This window comes from Lycorma delicatula, chromosome 13, assembly GCF_047948215.1.
Source record: "Lycorma delicatula isolate Av1 chromosome 13, ASM4794821v1, whole genome shotgun sequence".
Lineage (NCBI taxonomy): Eukaryota > Metazoa > Arthropoda > Insecta > Hemiptera > Fulgoridae > Lycorma > Lycorma delicatula.
Genome location: NC_134467.1, coordinates 21,064,026 through 21,085,027, shown reverse-complemented (window position 1 = coordinate 21,085,027; position 21,002 = coordinate 21,064,026). Strand labels below are relative to the sequence as shown.

The following is a 21,002-nucleotide window of genomic DNA, read 5'->3' as shown; positions in this document are numbered from 1 at the left end:
GCCCTGACGCGGTCTCGTAAATGAGACCGCGGTTCCTCAGATATGCGTCCACCATTCTGAGAAGGTATTGAGGCACATGGAACGAATGCTCCAGGGCTCGAATCATATCGCTCCATCGTGCGGAGTTGAAACCGTTTTTTACGTCCAACGTAACGAGTAGGACCCCACGTCACGAAAAATGATTGTGGTCCTCTGCTTGTTGCACTGCCTCAACAACCTCCTGAATTGCATCTAGGGTCGACCGACCCTGCCGGAAACCGTATTGGTTAGGTGACAGGCCACCTGCCTGATTCATCTCCGCAACCAGTCTTTTCTTTAACAGCTTCTCCAATACCTTCCCAGCTGTGCCAAGCAAACACAATGAGCGGTAGGAGGACGGCGACTCTGGGTTTTCTTTTCCCTTGGGAATTAGCACAAGACGCCCTGTCTTCCACTTGTAGCTAAAAGACTCAGCCTTCAGACATGCATTATACCTGTCTAGTAGAAGACGGGGCCTGCAGCGCGCCACTAGTTTGAGTACTTCGGCTGGTATAACGTCGGGACTTTTTTGCCTTTCAGCGACCGTAGTACTACCTCCAGTTCTTCCATCGAGAAGAGCGGGAAGTCGCCCCGTGGGGCATGGAAGCGAATAATAATAATAAATAATAATAACAATAATAAGAAGAAGAAGAAGAAGCATTAAGCATTTTACTAAGATGCCACTTCAAATCAAAACACTTCAGTTCAATTTTATTGCAATAAACGAAATCAATTTTCCCAAGAGAGTTTACACGCTCAGGAGTAAAATGACGCATTGCTACAAGGAAGAATCGTAACTGCAATTTGAACAGATCATTTTATTCTAAAGTTAATCATTTAGATTTTAAAACTAATCAAATTTTTATTGTCGTCATCAACAGTTGATGTTTTTATTATTATAATTTTTATTTTTATTTTGTTTTATTGAAAACAAAAATTTGATGTGGATACCATATGACTTCCTTGTACTCCTATTAAATTAAATATACTCATTGTTAAAAGCACATAAAATTTTATTTCATTACTAACTTCTGATATTTTTTCGTATATATATATATTTTGTTTTTAAATGTTGTTATTGAATTATTATTTATTGTAAATATTTTTTTACAATCAGAAATTAATAAAACAATATATTTAAAATAAAAAAAAAGGAGATGAAGTCTTATTCGAACCGATGTGCCTTCCCATTGTAAGATCAAAATATTTCATTAATTAAAATTTTATTTGGCTATAACTCTGAAATAAATTAAAATAACTACCACTTATTATATATCGTTGAAAAGCTCTCAATGAGGACTTATTATTGCAGTTAAGAAAACGTCAAAAATTCAAATTGTTTTTGGATTTTGTGCTTTTTTGGACACTTTTGGTCCAGTCGATTGCAGTCAAAAGGGAAAATGCACAATTTGATGTTACAACAGTCCTAAATCCATTGTTAAAAGCACATAAAATTTTATTTCATTACTAACTTCTGATATTTTTTCGTATATATATATTTTGTTTTTAAATGTTGTTATTGAATTATTATTTATTGTAAATATTTTTTTACAATCAGAAATTAATAAAACAATATATTTAAAATAAAAAAAAGGAAATGAAGTCTTATTCGAACCGATGTGCCTTCCCATTGTAAGATCAAAATATTTCATTAATTAAAATTTTATTTGGCTATAACTCTGAAATCAATTAAAATAACTACCACTTATTATACATCGTTGAAAAGCTCTCAATGAGGACTTATTATTACAGTTAAGAAAAAGTCAAAAATTCAAATTGTTTTTGGATTTTGTGCTTTTTTGTACACTTTTGGTCCAGTCGATTGCAGTCAAAAGGGAAAATGAACAATTTGATGTTACAACAGTCCTAAATCCAAAATTTCAACATCCTACAGCTAATCGTTTTTGATTATGCGACATACATATGAACATATGTCACGCCGAAACTAGTTAAACTGGATTTCCGTTACGGCGTACAAGGAAGTAAAAAACACGAAATAAACAATCGTTTAGAACAAAATCTATTTAAAATAACACTATTTTGTTATTTATTGTTTTTTAATTAAAACAGCCCCTTACAGAATGAATTTTTGTATTTTTTTTTTTTTAAGTTTTACACGACATAATTTTTTTAAATATTTTTTGTCTGCGTTTGAAGGAAAGAATTGTATTTTAGAGAAATATATGATTAACATAGTGTATTATTCACTTTCTTTGTAAATCAATTTTTTTCAGATTCGGGGCAAACGAATCTGGAAAAATATTTTAAGAATATCTTCACATCGTAAGTGTTTTTCGGGAGTTTGTATTAATCACCATTTCTTACTTCCTTATACGAAGTAAAAGAAGTATTGTGTTCGCGAAAAATTTAGGTTTTCAGATTTCAACGAAAATATCCATTTTGACCATACCTGAATCCATTTTTACTAGTCTCGGCGTGACGTCTGTATGTTCGAAGTCTGTAATAATTATTAATAAAATAATAAAAAAATAAATAAAAAAATGAGATGAAATCTTATTCGAACCGATGTGTCTTCCCCTTGTAAGATCAAAATATTTCATTAATTAAAATTTTATTTGGCTATAACTCTGAAATCAATAAAAATAAGTACCACTTATTATATATCGTTAAAAATCTCTCCATCACGTCTTATTACTGCAGTTAAGAAAAAGTTCAAAATCCAATTTTTTTGGATTTTTGAGTATATTAGACACTTTTGGTCCAGTCGATTGCAATCAAAAGGGAAGATGCACAATTAGATGTTACAACAGTCTTAAATCCAAAATTTCATCCTATGCTAATCATTTTTGAGTTATGCGAGATATATACGTACCTACATACAATACGTCACACCGAGACTAATCAAAATGGGTTCAGGAATGGTCAAAATGGATATTTCTGTTGAAATCTGAAAACCTACATTTTTCGCGATCACAATACTTCTTTTACTTCGTACAAGGAAGTAAAAAAAGATTATGTAAAAACTTATTATGTTACATTATAGTGTTTTCTACAGATAAATGTATTACGGTAAACAATTGATTAATGAGGCTATGCATTTATCACATAACTAGACATTCGGAAATTAACAATAAAACTATACGGTAATTAAATACTGTATATGGTAATTTTTTGGAATTTTACAGCCAACATTTTTAATTTTTTTTTCACGAATCATAATTTGCTCATTAATATTTACCAAACTAAAAAAAAATAAAATTAAAAAAAATTGTATACTTAACATTAATTACACGAGGTTAGCGAGCATAAGTTATATTGGGTTAGATTCTACAGAACCTTACCTTTTATATGTCCCATATAAAACACAACCCAACCTTATACTGGTAGGTATTGAAATAATAAAAAGGCATGTGTAAATGTAAATGTAATTTTTGTTATTACCATCCATAACCTTACATTTAGAGTAAATGTTGGAAGTGGCCGCCATCTTCTTGAATAGAAGCTTCAATTCTTTTTACAGCGTTTCTTGCAATTTTTTTCAAAGTTTGTGGCTGGATATTTAATGCAGCTTGTTCAATATTGACTTTCAATCGTTCAAGTGTTCGTGGTTTGTTGCTGTAGGCTTTTTCTTTGAGGTAATCCCGTAGAAAAAAATCCGCCGCAGTCAAATCTGGAGATCTTGGTGGCCACAAGCCTCGACCGATAACACGATTACCAAAGAATTCCTTGACGAAATCAGAAGTTGAACCAGCGTAGTGCGATGTCGCACCGTCATGTTGTAGCCAGCAGTGTCTGTCTTCCTCTTCCAACAGTGCGATGAACCGAAATAAAATATCCTTATATCGTTCTGCATTAATGGCGTACTCGAAAAAAATAGGACCGATTATTTTCTTCCACGATATCGCGCACCACACGCCCGACTTCTGCGGGTGTAATTGTTTTTCGTGATATACGTGGGGATTTTCAGCGCTCCAAATTATACTGTTTTGGCTGTTTACGTAGCCATCCGAATGAAACCGTGCTTCATCGGTGAAAAATGACGAATCCATAACGTTAATTCCATCACGCAGAAATCGACGGAACCGTTGACAATATTGTAGCCGTTTTTCTTTGTCGGGCTGAAGAAGTCGATGAACCGTTTGAATGCGATAAGGTTGTAATTGTCTTCACAAACAGCTGATTTAGAAGTCGAGAGTTCCAACGTTAAATTCCTAGTAAAGGCAGTTACTTTTATACGGATTTGAATACTAGATCGTGGATACCGTTGTTTTTTGGTAATTGGGGTTCAATTAACCTCACATCTTAGGAATGGTCGACCTGAGACTGTACAAGACTACACTTCATTTACATTCATACATATCATCCTCTGAAGTAATACCTTACGGTGGTTCCGGAGGCTAAAGAGAAAATAAGAGTCGACATGTTTAAAATTTTACTTATTTTCTGTTGACATTATTTACATAAATCTTCTTATAATTAAATTCTCTACAATTTATGATTAAAAAACGTATGATTTATTGCCAATTTAACAACGTTATTGTACGTCAAACGTAAAAAAATGTGTTTTTTGACCCTATTTTTGGCGTTTTACACGGGATTTACACGGGATGACAGAGATACATTTCTGGGACCTATTTTTTTCGATTTACCAGCTTAAAAACCTAAGAAACAATTGAATTTTCCCCTTAATTGACCTTCCCAGAATTTCAGAAAGCCTTAATTTACCCGGAGGCACTGAAACTCAGGCGAAATCTTTCACTCTGTATAACTCGCTAACGAAGCGTTTTCGGACCTATGTTTATATGAGATTTTTTCTTATTTTTAGCCTGTAGAATGAGTTGTTAAAGTATTGCCCTATCCTCCTGAATCACTCTATATATATATATATATAGCAATAGGGTCTACCAGTAGATAATAAATAATGTTTAAGCGTTCCGTATAATAAGCAAAAAATTAAAAAAAAATGTTTCAAAACTCTTATCGGCCCGATTTCATTTATCTGTAATACATATCACATTTACAAAAATAATACTATTCTTATGATTATTTGTTGGTTAATAAATGAAATCGGACCGGTAATAGTTTTTTTTTTGTCTTTAGTCATTTGACCGGTTTGATGTAGCTCTCCAAGATTTCCTATCTAGCGCTAGTCGTTTCATTTCGGTATACCCCCTACATCCTACATCCCTAACAATTTGATTTACATATTCCAAACGTAGCCTGCCTACACAAAATTTTCCTTCTACGTGTCCTTCCAATATTAAAGCGGCTATTCTAGGATGCCTCTCTCACCGCATGATGAATGAAATGATGATATGACACGTAAATGAGGTGTAGTCTTTTACAGTCTCAGGCCGACCATTACTGTGTTTGATTAATTCAACTTCAACCACCAGAGTACACCGGTATCTTATGTTTAGTATTCAAATGCGTATAAAAGAAACTAATTTTTCCTTGGATTTAAACCTCAGAATCTTCCGTTTCAAACTTTTTGTACTTCTGAAAGTACATTATAAAAAAGAACACAATAAAATATTTACAATATATTTAAAACACAACACAATTTATATAAATTTAAATATTTAAAACATTTCTAAAAATAAACATCAACGTTCAAACTTACAGAATGGTAACGAACCACGATTATAAATTTCCCCGCTCAAATTTTTTTGATTTTAAATTGAGCGTAACTAAAGAACGACTCAACCAATTTTCATTAGTTTTTCACATGCACAACTTTAGATGCACTACTACAACATACCTAAATTTCAAAGAAATTTATCTAATAATTTTGGAGATTTTCGAACCACAATATTTTATATATAAGTCTTCTTCTTTTTCCAGTTTATCTTCAGGAAATTATCGTTCAGGTATTACTTTACCGTTCAGAAAATACTTCAGAGGATGAATGAAGATGATATGTATGAATAAAAAATGAAACGTAATCTTGTACTATCTCAGTTCGACCATTCCTGAGATGTGTGGTTAATTGAAACCCAACCACCAAAGAAGCCGGCCTCCGTGGCACGAGTGGTAGCATCTCGGCCTTTCATCCGGAGGTCCCGGGTTCAAAACCCGGTTAGGCATGGTATTTTTTTATACACGTTACAAATCATTCATCTCATCCTCTGAAGCATGCCTTACGGTGGACCCGGAGTTAAAAAAAAAAAAACACCAAAGAACACTGGTATCCACGATCTAGTATTCAAATCCGTATAAAAGTAACTGCCTTTACTAGGATTTGAAACTTAAAACTCTCGATTTCAAAATCAGCTGATTCGCGATGACCAGTAGACAACCCGGTTGGTTTGTTCTACAAGGCTAAAAAAAATATGTTTTTCGATACCGAATTTTGTTTTTTGCGTCGGATATCATAAAAACTACTGGAGTTAGCTCCAGGACATATCCTATCCTTTTTCCAAGCTTAAATTACATAAGAAATCACCAACTTTATACCTTAATTTGAGTCCAAAAAATTACAGTACGGCTTCCTTTTATTAGAAGAACTGAAAACTGGGTGAAACATTTCACTTGACGTAACTCGTAAAGAAAGCGTTTCTAGGCCTATGTTCATACGTGGGTTATTTTTTTTTCAAGGTCCGATCGGTCACGAAATTAAAACCACAGTGAAAATACAATTTTTTTTATTTGTAACAAGTATTTAAATAGTTAACTATTTCTCTACATAGTCGCCACTCCGATTTAGACATTTGTCGTAGCGTGGTACCAACTTTTCAATACCCTCGTCATAGAACTAAGCCGCCTGTGTTTTACGCCATGTTTCTACGCTGGTATGCAGCTCGATGTCTGTGCAAAAATGTTGTCCTCCTAGCCAGCGTTTAATGTGAGCAAAGAGGTGAAAATCGGATGGAGCCAAGTGCGTGCTGTATGGTAGGTGATCAAACACTTCCCAAAGAAAACGCTGCAGGAGCTTCTTTGTTACAGCTGCAGTGTGCGGCCGAGCATTGTCATGGAGAAAGACAATGCCTGATGACAACATTCCTCTCCGCTTATTCTGAATTGCCCTTCGTAGAGGTTGAAGAGTAACGCAGTATGAGGCTGCAGTGATGGTCGTTCCACGTTCCATGAATTCAACCAAGAGAACTCCATTCCGGAATTGACACTCGCTTCCTTCCCTGTCCGCCTGCATCATGAACATCTGTACGTCCTGCTTTAAAGTTTCTGCACCATTGTCACACTTTGCTGTCACTCATTGAAGTTTCATCATACACATTACTTATTCGCCGATGAATTTCAGCCGCATTACACCCCTCAGCCTGAAGAAATCGAATTACCGCAAGCACTTCACACTTGGCGGGAGATGCTATTGTTGTAGACATGTTTACGTGCTAGCTGCGTGTTCAGAACTAAACGAAGTGACGCGGCGTGATTGAAGGCCATACTAGAGACTTTGCGCAACACATATGCGCAAAGGTTCATCCGATTTTTGCTCGGATTTTTATTTCGCGACCGATCGGACCTTGAAAAAAAAAATAACCCTCGTGTAAATCTTTTTTCAATATTTTTGCTAGTAAAACATGTCCTGAACGTTTCTCCGTTTCTTCATAGGGGACACTGTTTTTTTTTGTTTGTAGTCGTAGCAAATGTTTTTATATTTAAATAAAATTTGAATATTTTTTTTTATTTAATATTTTCGTTTTCTAGTTAAGCATTATGACGTCTACAGTAGTGAATGTGTTCATACATTTAAATCTTCTATCTTTTGAAATAATTATCAACTAAAATTTAAAGAATTATAAAATATTTATTTATTTTCGTATTAAAAAATATATTTTGTACGGTTACAAATAATTATTTTATTGTTGTCAATTTATTTGAAAATAATAAAATTTAGGTGTGTGTGTGTGTGTGTGTATATATATATATATATATATATGTGTGTGTATGTATGTGTGTGTGTGTGTGTGTATGTGTGTGTGTGATATATATATATATAGAGAGAGAGAGCGGATTCCATAAAACCTATAAATTTTAACAATAGCAAAGAAAACAGTCAAAATGAATAATATTTTCATGTGTATAGAGATCTGTAATCTCATGAGAACTGTCGTTTGTAATTTACCTTAGGTAGAATGTTTGGAAGATATATTATTACGTAATATTATCAAGTTCCATAGGTTTATTGGTACATTATAGGCCTATAAAAATAAAATAAATTATTGTTATCTATTTCCAATTAGATTTTTAGCGTATAGTTTTCCAAAAAAAATCTATTATTATTTTTTTTTTTTTTACTTTTAAGGCTACAAAGGACCACTTTAGTCAGAATAATTTAAGTCTTTTTTGCCGATCTTTTGGCCTTTAAGTTCTTAGCTTTTACTTTCTCCCAATATTTAGTTATTCTTAACGATCTTGCTTTACGATCCTCTTCTGAATAAACCCTTTTTGTATAATTAAAAGTTCTTACTTTAAAGTCGGTATTCGGATCTTTAATAACAAATTTTAATTTTTCGGATTTATTAAGTAAATCTTCATAAGTCAAATTTAATTCTTGCATGTCTTCTTTAATTTCTTTAATCGATAACGGCGGATTTTTTAAAGACCAAAATCGATCGATAATTTTCTTATTAATCCTATCCTGCGGTAATCTTAACAAGTGTGCACAGAAAGAAATTTGCTTCTTTTTCATAGTATCGATTAAGGATTCCAAGTTTTAGTACAGAAATTTATTAGGCGATAATCCATACTGATTTTCGTGTTTATATATTTTTTTTATGCAGGTTCTAAGAATCCTGCGTTCAACTTTAAGCAAAGGTCCAGTCCTATTTTTCTGATTTAATTTAAATAAAGTCTCGCTCGCATAAGTAATTACCGGTTTAACCACAGTTTTGTAACGTCTAATTTTAGTGTTAATCAAGAGCGATTTTTTGTTGTACGTATTTTTGGTTACTTTTAGCACTTTAAATAATTTATTAAGTCTTTCGGTCCAATTTTGTTTTTCGTTACAATTACAAGTAATTATCTCTCCAAAATATTTAAATTTTTCTACAAGTTCTACTTTGTTTCCGTTAATATTCACAGAATTAATAACTAAAGGATCTATAGCCATCATTTTATTCTTTTCGTAAGAAATTTTAAGTCCAATTTTATTCGCAAGTTCTTCTATACTTGTTGTTTGTATTCTGGCTTCCGCGATACTATTATCTAATAAAGCTAAGTCGTCGGCAAATCCTAGGCGATTTAAATTTAAGTTATCTCTTTTGTATCCTATGTGAATATTTTTTTGGATTAATTTTAAATCATTCGCGCATCTGGAATTCTAGTGCACAATAAAATAATAAAGGCGAAAGTCCGTCGCCTTGTCTCAGTCCGGATTTTATGTAAAAAGGTTCGGAAAATTCCCCACAAAACTTCACAATTAAATATTTTATTCTATAAAAATAATTAAATAAAAAGGGAACCTCATTGTGTAATATAATATAAATATTTATAATTTCGATTGTAGAGTAAAGGATCTATTTTTTTGAAACAAAAAAAAAAGTAAGCTAATTTGTATATGTGGTATTGATTTTGGTTACGTAACAGTATATTTTATCAGAATACATTTTGTGTTACGGTATTTCTTCTTTTTTTAAAAAAAAGTATTGGTTAATTCACAAGTGTCACGTATTTAAGATTATACCAGTATATTTAACTTTCATTATAGAAAAAAAAAATTGTTTATCCTGTACAAATATTTTTTATATACAAATTGATTAATGTTGTTTGTATTTTAAGGGCTTTGTAATGCGTAAAACTTAAAAAATTTATGAATATTAATCTAATAGTAATATTTTTAAAATTATGTTATGCAGATAGGTGCGTGACCTATATCTGTTAAAGTACATAGATTTTTTTTTATTGTTATAAATCTATCACGAAATTCGTACATTGTATAGCAAAAGGGTAAAACCGATGCGTAAATGTTAATGTACTCTTAGTTTAATAAAAAATGAATAAATTATTATTATAAATAGCTTCCTTTCGTGGTTAGGTTTTAGATATCGATTGATTAAACTTTTAGTTGTTTTTATTTAATCAATTTGTTTTTATATATAAGTCTTGGAGAATAAAGTAATAGTGCAGATTTCAAGAAAAGAATGTATATATACCATTTAGGGGTAGGGATAGCAAATGTATGGACCAAAAGATCAATATGAAAAGAGGTGCGCATGGCGTAATCTGACGTCACAGCAGACATCGCGACGGCTTTTCGAGGACAACTTTTGTCGAATCGACAATGAGTCATACAGTATTTAGTTGTTGCTCCTAAAAAGATGTGATATCCGCATTACAGAAGTAACATTCGTAAGATACAAGTGCGAACCGATTTAACTTATCGTCATTTTCTTCTTTTTTATTAAAAAATCTAGAAGTATAACAATCTTTTACTTTTATGATCGAACGATCTCAGCTGGGATATTTATAAATAGTGGCGCGTACTAGTGGTAAAGTAATGAACTACGGGAGCCATATTGAATGTATTGCGGACGGATCGTTGTCAATGTGTCTTGGAAAATACAATAGTAATTTTTTTAATTTACCAATGGTGTCGTATTTCTGTTAAATAAATAAATTTCTTAATGAATGAGGTGTAAAATAATCTAAAATAAAATGTCCGGTGAACGTGAAATAGCGGCTGAAGACAGTATCAAAGTGGTCTGTCGATTTAGGCCATTAAATGATTCAGAAGAAAAGGCTGGTTCTAAGTTCATTGTCAAATTTCCTTCTGGTTCCGATGAAAATTGCATTTCTATAGGGGTGAGTGTTTATAAATTATATTTAAAAGTCTGTTATTATTGTTATTTATGTATTTTATTATTTAACTTAATTTTATTGTAAATTTATGAGAGTAAAACTGAAGCACCACTACCAACTCATGATGCATACTTTACTAGATTGATCATGTATATTTTTATAGATTTCATGTTTTACGTAATTTTAAATATTAGTCACAAGTTTTATGATTAAATGTAACATCATATTATATTTATACGCATATTTTCATTAAAAAAGTCGCTAATATTGTAAGAAAAATGGGTTTAACCGATTTAAACGTAGTTTTTCTGTAGTGAATACGCTCTTTTACTTGTTACAAATAAATTTCATCTTTTTAATAAAAAATATTGAAAAAATTACTGTAGAAATACATTTAGCTATTATTTAAGATGTTAACTGAAAGTATTTTATTAGAGAAAGGTTATTAAATTATTTCAGAATTGTCATAAATAATTTTATTTTATTTACTTCATGCTTGGAAGAACAAAGGGAATCTTAACTCTTTCAGAAAAAAAAACTTTCATTTTAAGAAAGATGACAGCTTGTTAATTGTAATTTGTCTTATATTATACATATTATGTACATGTAAAAATATTCGTATGCAAAACAACTGTATTTCTTTAAAGGTTTATTATTTTTATATGATAATGGGATTTATTGATAGTTTTTTTTTGTTACATTTTTATTATCTCTTAAACTAAATTGCTCAATTTAAAAAAAAAAAATGTTAACTGAGATATTTTTTTTAAATGTTATAGATCCATAAATGTGTGAGTAATCTGTGAAAATATTTGGTATATTAACTTGAGGTTGTTTTAATCCTGAACTGTGTTTTTTTAGAGAAAAATTAAAAAGAGACTATATGTCAGAGTTTTTAAAAAGTTAGTATTTGTTATGCTCTAATACGTATATTATAATTAAGCTGTTCACTCTACAATTCGATCTGTTTCAAATCAGGATCACAATATTTCAAGTAATATATATATCTTTTGGAATCATTTATTCAATTTAGTCTCTGTATATTTTATTTTGATAATTTTTTATTTTGTCTTTTACATTTATTGTTTAATTTTGTATTACTATTTTTAAATAATATATTTTGTTTTATTTCAAACATTTAAGTTATTAGATTGACATGCAAAATATTTTTTATATAGTAAATAGTTTTTTTATGTATCATACATAATTTTTGTATGAAAGTCTGAAAGTAATAAAGATACTTCTTTAATTTAATACTTAAGCATTTTAAATAATCGTTTTAGGGGTTGTTCTCAACATAGAGGGGGAGTTTGCAGATCTCCATAAATTCACTTTTGAATTTATTCAAAAAAGTGAATTCACTTTTTTTTAGCAAATAAGGAAATTGTCTGTATATGCAAGGACTGTTTATTGATGATGTATCTATTATTTTTAGTAAATAACTCGCATAGTAATGTAATTATTTTTAAAAATTGAACATTTAGCCTAAATATAAACTGTTTATAAAGGATTACGCCAACAATTATATGTTTTAATTAATGCGGTTTAATAAAAAAAAGTAAATAAAGAAAAATAGTTTTCAAATTAGTTTAATGTTAATAACATAATTTATATATTTATATTTATTTATATTTAATATGGATATACCAGTAACCGATAGATAGAATAGTAAATAAGTAGAAATTGTAAATAAATAAGATGGGGTAATAATGTTGTTAAATAAAAGGACAGATAAAGATTATTTTATTATATTATTTGACAGTTGACAAGGAGGCTGGATTACTAATAGACAAATGAGGCAAATGTCTAGGGCCTGTAATTCGGAGGGGCCTGGCTTTAGTAGAGGAATAAATAAAAATGATTTTTTTTAAATTTTATCTTTAATAATATAGAACAATATGTTATTACTTTTAAATAATACAAATGGATGTACTCATAATAATTGACGAAGTAATAAAATTGGATTAGTGCCATTGAAATTATTGTATTTTAAATTAGTGTATTTTTTAAAAAGATAAAAAATAAGTAATACCTTTAAAATTTAAAAAATGGAAAAAATAATTATTTTTTAAAATCAAATAAAAATATGAGAAGGCGGTCTTTTTGTTTTTACTTTCCCTTCTAGCGCCTATACCTTTAGAAGAGAAAGTATTGTAATTGTCTAATTTGGGCATATGCGGTTTTCATTGGATCTTACATTTTAACATCTAAGGAATCCAAAAAACCAGATAGAAATTTTATAAATGTTCGTATATATGTATATGTTCATTGTCTCATGTTATATCCCAAAAACTACTTGACTAATTTTGACCAAGTTTGGTCAGATTACTTCTGTATATAGGGCATTGATGCCATTAAATTTTCAATCTGTGGTCAAGGGGTGAGGCTATAGAGCAAGGTCACCCACAGTATCTTGAGATTTTGGCTAATTAAGGTCTTATTTTTCTTGGCACATTTGTTAACAATTAAAAAATAATATGGTACTTACGTATTAACGCCACCGCAACTACAGCTTTATTTAAAAAACAAAGTAGTCAATCGGATTTCGATGGAAAATGGGCCGATATAGAGTTTAACATAGATTCAAAACAATCTCTTTATTAATTTTAATAAATTATTTATATTTATTTATTTTATAAATATAATTTAACCAAACTTAACCTACGCTCGCTTCGCTCGCTAACCTTGACTAATTAACAGGAGTGTTTTGATTATTTAAATAATAAATAATTGCAATAATTACTGAATTTATTGAATAAATACTCAAAAAATTACGGTGTTAATTAGTCAAGGTTAGGAGCGAAGCAAGCGTAGGTTAAGTTTGGTTAATTATATTTATAAAATAAATATTTATTTATTTATGTTAAACTCAGCCCATTTTCCACCGAAATCCGATTGACTACTTTGTTTTTAAATAAAGCTGTAGCTGCGGTGGCGTTAATACATAAGTACTAATAATATTTGCAAAAAAACCTTTTCAAAATCACACCTCCTACCCAAAAAATGCTCTGAACTAGTGGCTAAATGGGTATACTGCGTCAATAGTACCCTCTGTCACCACAAGGAGTATTATTGTTATACTGACGTACAACTGTATAAAAAATATTTTTAATTAAGTTGTGTATGAAAGCTGTGCATCAGAAAAAAGCCGCATGACAGGAAAGTCCTACACTGTGTTGTCAGCTTTTTTTTTGTGATCCCAAAAATGGGATTTCTTGTCTACCCTTCAATTTATGTTTGAAGTTGTCTGTAACTTATATAAATGGGGTTCGTAATTAAAATTTTGTGTTGAGCTTGGTAGAGGGTTAATCTAGTACTGGTGGACAAAACACTGCAAATACATCCCTTCGGTATATAGAAAAATGCGCAAATTTGGTTTTATCTTTCATTCGTTTTGTAAGCCTTTTTTTGGTGAATATCCAGTTGACAGTAATCTTCGGTAACGTAAAATCCAGTTTCAACTATTTGGTATTGGTAGATATAGTAGTAGAATATATACCAATATATTTATATATACATCATCAGAAGTATAAAATTGGCACTTACGTATTAACGCCACCACAGCTACAGGTTTATTTAAAAACAAAGTAGTCAATCGGATTTCGGTGGAAAATGAACAGCCTCTTTATATTAATATTAATAAATGGTTATTTTTATTTATTTATTTTATAAATATAATTTAACCAAACTTAACCTATGCTCGCTTCGCTCGCTAACTTTGTCTAATTAACACCGTAATTTTTTGAGTATTTATTTAATAAATTCAGTAATTATTGCAATTATTTATTATTTAATCAAAACACTCCTGTTAATTAGTCAAGGTTAGCGAACGAAGTGAGCATAGGTTAAGTTTGGTTAAATTATATTTATAAAATAAATAAATATAAATAACCATTTATTAAAATTAAGTAAAGAGACTTGTTTTGAATCTATGTTAAACTCTATATTGGCTCATTTTCCACCGAAATCCGATTGACTACTTTGTTTTTAAATAGAGCTGTAGGTGGTGTTAATACGTAAGTACCATAAAATTTATAGAAATTCCTTGGAATATATATTTAAAAGTACATTCTATTATTGTTTCTACCAATACTAATAGGTTGATTATAAATTTTATATGTCCATTGATTATCCGCTAACTGTTGTGAGTATATATATTTTTTTTATTTATTATTGCTCATTTATTTTTCAACATTAAATTTTATATGAGTATATAATTTTACAAAATACATCATTCAACTACCTAAGCTGTTGTAAATTTATTCTTAAAATAGAATAAAGTGAGACACAAATAACTGAAGTTGAAGCATAAATAATAATTACAGACAAAATTTTTATCAATATAAAAAGCTGTGTATATAAATAATAAAAATAAATATTTTGACCCCTAAAGAGCAGTAAATAATATTACATAATAATAAATCAATCGATATCCTTCTTTAACGTATTCAATCCGATTTTATTAATTTACCTGTCCACTTAATTCAGTTATTAATCTATCATTGATCTTCTTTATGTTTATTGTTACATAATTTTGTCTCTGAAATATGCTATTCTCCCTGTTTTAAGTGTTATTCTTATAAAATCTACTTTAATATCATCCATTATATGTACTTTATCTCCCCCTCCCACCTAAGTTGAATATGTAATTTTGAATAAATATTGTGAAACTGAAATTACTGATTTTGTCTTATTTTTGTCCCTGGTTAAATATTTTGTTATACTTGTAACCCTTAACGTCTGGTCTTTCCACTGATCCCTTCTCCCTACACCAAATTCATTTTAGTATTTTTGTGCCGATTGCATGCTTTTTTAAACCACTCCATGTAATCAACGATTTTCATTAACTTTTTAAGTTTCAATTTTTGCAATCCGATAAATTTATAAAATAAATAAGTAATGCAAAGGTATGTGTGAGCTCATTATTAATTTCCAAGCGCAGAATGAAGTTTGGAGTATTTTTAGGTAAATGCAAACTTTTTTTTTTTTGGGTGGGGATAAAATCTTTTGATTTTCTTGGACGTACATCCCCCTCCTATACTTGTATAATATATTGTGTTAAAATTCTAGGTGTTTTAATGAGAAAATTTCCTCATATTGCAAATTTAGCAGCCAGACTTCTTTTTTAAAATGTATTTAGTAATAGATCTGTTTAAATATCATTTCTAAATATTATAACACTTTACCTAATCTGTTCAACAATTATAAATTTCTATATTTACTTTGCCACAACGGAAAATGAGTTATCAGTAATTATATATCATAAATAGTTTAGAAAAGATAACGCATAAATGAGTGTTATGAATATTAATGTATTACAGATTAAAAAATAAAACTTTATGGTATTCTTTTACCATACATAAACTGCTAAACTTCAAGTTATTTTCGTTCATTGTCTGTTACAGAGTTTTGTTCATTAAATGCTACTTACTGATATACATTTAAGTATGTAGAATACTTACAGGTCTGTTACCCACCGGGTTGGTCTACTGATAAACTTGTCATCGTAAATCAGCTGATTTCGAAGTCAAGAGTTGTAAGGTTTAAATCCTAGTAAAAGGCAGTTACTCTTATTTCGATTTGAATCGTGGATACCATTTTTCTTTGATGGTGCGGTTTCAATTAACCGCATATCTCAGAAATGATCGATCTGAGACTATACAAGATTACACTTCATTTACATTCATACGTATTATCCTCTGAAGTTATACCTTATGGTGGTTCTGAAGGCTAAACAGAAAAGAAAGAAAGGTGTGTTCATATGATATACTGATTATATATAAATATTACATAATTATTTATTTACAAAAATTCATTTGAATGTAAACTTGTTTTGTAAAGCCGTTTCTTTGACTTTCGTTTGAAAGTAATCACATAGTCACTTCCTTTATGATGCTCATGGAAGCTCAATATGATGTCCATTGTACAATTGAAATGATTTTTAAAAAACCAAGTTTTTTATTAATCAAACAAATTTTTGTGATTGTTGTAGTAGTGAACATCAATCCTGTAACTTCTGATAAAAAGCTAGCTGAATTTAAAATTCCTTTCCCCCAGTGTGAGTTTAAATGATGGATGAATCTGAGATTTTTTTTTGTACTGGTTCTTTTTTAAAGATTAGACATTTTGAACAATTCAAAAATTAAGAGAGAATCATAATAAAGGGTTTATGAATGTTAAATAAGTTTTTTTTTCTGTTTGTACATAATTTCTAAACCTAGTTTTTTCTTTATGTGGTAGCCAGCTACCGTATAACGTAACTGGTCATTTTTACATTACTTTTTAAAAGAATTAATCCTTCAATTAAAATTGCATCATATTGCACATTATTTTGTTTTGTTTGTACATTTGAAAAGTAATGGAAAATCATTTATTATATTGAAAAAAAAACTGTTCTAGTGGATTTAAAAAAAAAAATGGAAAAATTGGTGAATCTTTTTCTTCAATATATTAAAGTTGAAATAATATATATATATATATATGTAAACCAATATATATATATATATATATATATATATATATATATATATAGTGCAAAATCAATATATTGTTTAAAACAACAGCATTTTAATTCTGTTTTTATATAAATAAATATCCATAAAATAATTGCATAATATCTGCAACATGTTGACCCATATTAAAGCAGCCAGCCGATTTCCAGTTGTTATAACAATTTGTAAAATTATAAAATTGAGAATTGGCTGCATATATAAAGAAAATAACTGAATGTAAGTTCTTGTTAGATACTCAAACTGAAAGAATTAAATGTAAATTATCTATTGAAATATTGATTATTATTGTAAGTCATGACATAATTGTTGATCTGCCAATCTTTTAGAGTTAATGATGATGGTTAATGTACAACTGATCATTAACTGGGGTTTTTAAAAAATAATTTACCCCTGGAGTTAACCAGTTTTGAATAATTTCAAAATAACTATTTACCTGTTTTTTTATATAAATATTATTGGTTACTTAGGTTCTGCCTTCCCCGTTACAAGCAAAGATTTGTTGTTTGGTGTAGTAATTAATAACACATCCTGGCGTGGCAAAGTTTTGGTGTAATACAGCTGCTGGGGATCCGCTATATTTGAAATACACCTAAATAAATCTAGATATTTCAGTGACTTTCGGATTTTTATATATTTATTCTGACTAAAACAAAAATTAAACCTACACCAGTGTGATAAAAGCACTGAAAGATGTTTTGAAGATCTGTTGTCAACATCGTCTTTTGGTATTTTTGCCGGATGGCATGTCTGTTAACACCACTTCTGTCTCCATTCAGTTCTGTTCTAAACCTTCTGCTTTCTTCGTTTATAGTTTCCAATCTTCATATCATGTATTAACTCATCCTTCTTCTTGGCTTCTATCTTCCTTCTATTGATCCTTTTGATGCGGTTTTCAATATTCTAGTTCCTACAACTACATATCCTTAATAGATTTCGTTTTCTTTTTTGTTCTTTCTGCATAAAAATGCTCTTTCTTTTTTATTTTTATTGATTGCTCTCTGATTACTCAATTTATCCATCTTCCATATCTTCATCTCTAAAGCCTCAATCCGGTACCTATCCATCTTCATAGTCCGTGGTTCACTTATGCACATGACACTCAATACATAGTATTTGATTAAGTTACTCTTTCTTTTATTAATGTTACGCATTTTCAATACTGTCAACCTAGCCCCCCAAATATCTGTAATTTTTTTTATGCCTTTTTCTATGCTTTTATTTATCCTTACCACTAATCTGTATTGTTGTTTTAATTACAATACTTTAATTTTTCCTAAAACTTTTGGAGTTTTGACGAATCATATTGTTAAAGAAATATTTTTCTATAAACTTGGTATATAGTTAAATTTGGGTCAAAACAGAAGATGAATTAAAATCGGATCATAAACTTACGATTGGTACTGGGATGAAATTTATAAGTGGTATAAAAAAATTTTTATTAAAAAATTTGTTTCTGCTTCATACATATTTTTCAGTCATTACAAATATTTTCATTTAATAATTTCTCCATGAATATTAAGATGGCTCAAAAACTTGATTATTTGATTTATTTTGCTGTAATTATCAGTCTGTAGATTTCTTTTAAAATTTGTATGATTTATCAGTTATCGGTTTGTAAATAAGTAATTTCCTTTATTGAGCAGTACAAAGATGTAAATCCTTCTTAAAAATGTTGAGTATGTTAATTACTGCTTTGCACCCAGTCTTTTTTATGAATATTATCCGTGAAGACGTCTTGATTGGTCTGTATTGTTGTTACTGAGAGGGTATTGATGTTCATTATATATTAATTCTATTTAGCTTGAAAGAATAAAGGTTTCTTATATCATCATCTGATTTTTGGTGGGTTTGATATGCCGAAGTGCAACTATGTTTTAATTGAAGAAGGCTGTAGAGAACTACTTCATTTTCCAGGCCTGGCATTTCATGATTTTTATTCTTTATACTATGTCACTTTTATTAGTAATTTATATCTAATGTCAGGTTGTCTAACATTTTTAATTTTGGTACTTAACATGAATGTAAATTAATTGGGAACTGTCGTTAAATGCGTATTTAAAAGTTTGTTATTTGAATGTTTTTGTTATTTTTACATTGTACTGTGTGTCTAATGGTTTCCTTTTGTAATCAAAAAAAAAATACTGAAAAGTATCGTTTAGATAAGTGATAGTCAACCTTTTTATATGTACCACCCACTTTTGTGTCTCTGTTAGTAGTAAAATTTTCTAACCGCCCACCAGTTCCACAGTAATTTTGATTTATAAAGTAGGAAAATAACTTTATAAAATTTATAAAGCAGAATTACAGCAAGTTAAAGCATATAATAATAATTACTTAGCAAATACTTATACTGACAGATGAACGAGCTATTCTGGGACGAGGCTCTTTTCACCGACGAACCTCTTTTGTTTGTGGTTGCACTATAGCGTCATTTAGTTTTACTATTATTTTTTTCCTGTTTAGCCTCTGGGAATTACCGTTCAGATATTACTTGATAGGATGATATGTATGAGTGTAATCTTGTACAGTCTCATTTCGATCATTCCTGAGGAGATGTGTAGTTAATTGAAATCCAAACCACCAAAGAACACCAGTATCCACGATCTAGTATTCCAATCCGTGTAAAAGTAACTGCCTTTACTAGGACTTCAACTCTGGAACTCTCGACTTCCAAATCAGCTGATTTGTGTTCACCACTAGACCAACCCAGTGGGTTATTTAGTTTCATTTATGTAACATGAACTAAACTTATGCGTAGGTGATACAGATAGTATATTTTTTGAAATTTTAATTGTCACAGGGAATTTTATGAAATAGTTTTTAAATAAAGCTATGAAAATTTTTTAAAATGTCAATTAAATTAAAAGAAAAAGGAAAGTTATATAGTATTGAACAAAACCCTTGTCGCTCACCATGTAAGCTGGAACATCCACTAGTGGGCGGTAGGGACCAGGTTGACTACCTCTGGTTCAGATGATGATCTTGTTTTAAAAGTATTGAATATTATTCGTAACAAATTTATCAGTCCATAATAAACTACTTTCTTTCATCAAGCCCAGATTTTAATTTCTGAGAGAGAAAAATATTGTTTATTATTTTTTTTATTCATTCCCAGTGTGATCATATCAAAGAGGTTATGATCAATCATTGAAATATAAAACTTTGCTAATGATGATTGTTGATTGATTTTCTGTTGACTGATTATTGTTTATTGAAGAAAACTGTCAAACTGCAATTATGTTTATACAAGATATATTTTCCCTTTATTAAAATAATGATAAATCAATTTAAAATTTAAATGATTATTAATATTGTAATCAAATTATTTTTGCGCCTGATAAAATCTATATCCCCTCCCTTTAGCGCAAGATAAGTTATATATCTATTCCCATATAAAGTCACTCACCATAACGCCAGTTCCCTCACTTTTAATAATAGCCTTGGGTGTTTAAAATTTTTTTTTTGTCTTCAGTCATTTGACTGGTTTGATGCAGCTCTCCAAGATTCCATATCTAGTGCTAATCGTTTCATTTCAGTACACTCCCTACATCCTACATCCCTAACAATTTGTTTTACATATTCCAAACGTGGCCTGCCTATACAATTTTTTCCTTCTACCTGTCCTTCCAATATTAAAGCGACTATTCCAGTATGCCTTAGTATGTGGCCTATAAGTCTGTCTCTTCTTTTAACTATATTTTTCCAAATGCTTCTTTCTTCATCTATTTGTCGCAGTACCTCTTCATTTGTGAC

The 21,002-nt window shown here is 30.0% G+C and overlaps 1 protein-coding gene across 1 annotated transcript in view; it reads left to right on the top strand.

The window, feature by feature from the left end:
- Window positions 1-10,223: 10,223 nt before the first annotated feature.
- The window catches only part of Khc (kinesin heavy chain), a 139,771-nt gene continuing 128,992 nt past the window's right edge, over window positions 10,224-21,002 (top strand). The window contains exon 1 of the mRNA XM_075380977.1: window positions 10,224-10,740. Coding sequence (XP_075237092.1) covers window positions 10,594-10,740 — 147 coding nt within the window. The 5' untranslated portion in view covers window positions 10,224-10,593. The remainder of the gene's footprint in view (window positions 10,741-21,002) is intronic.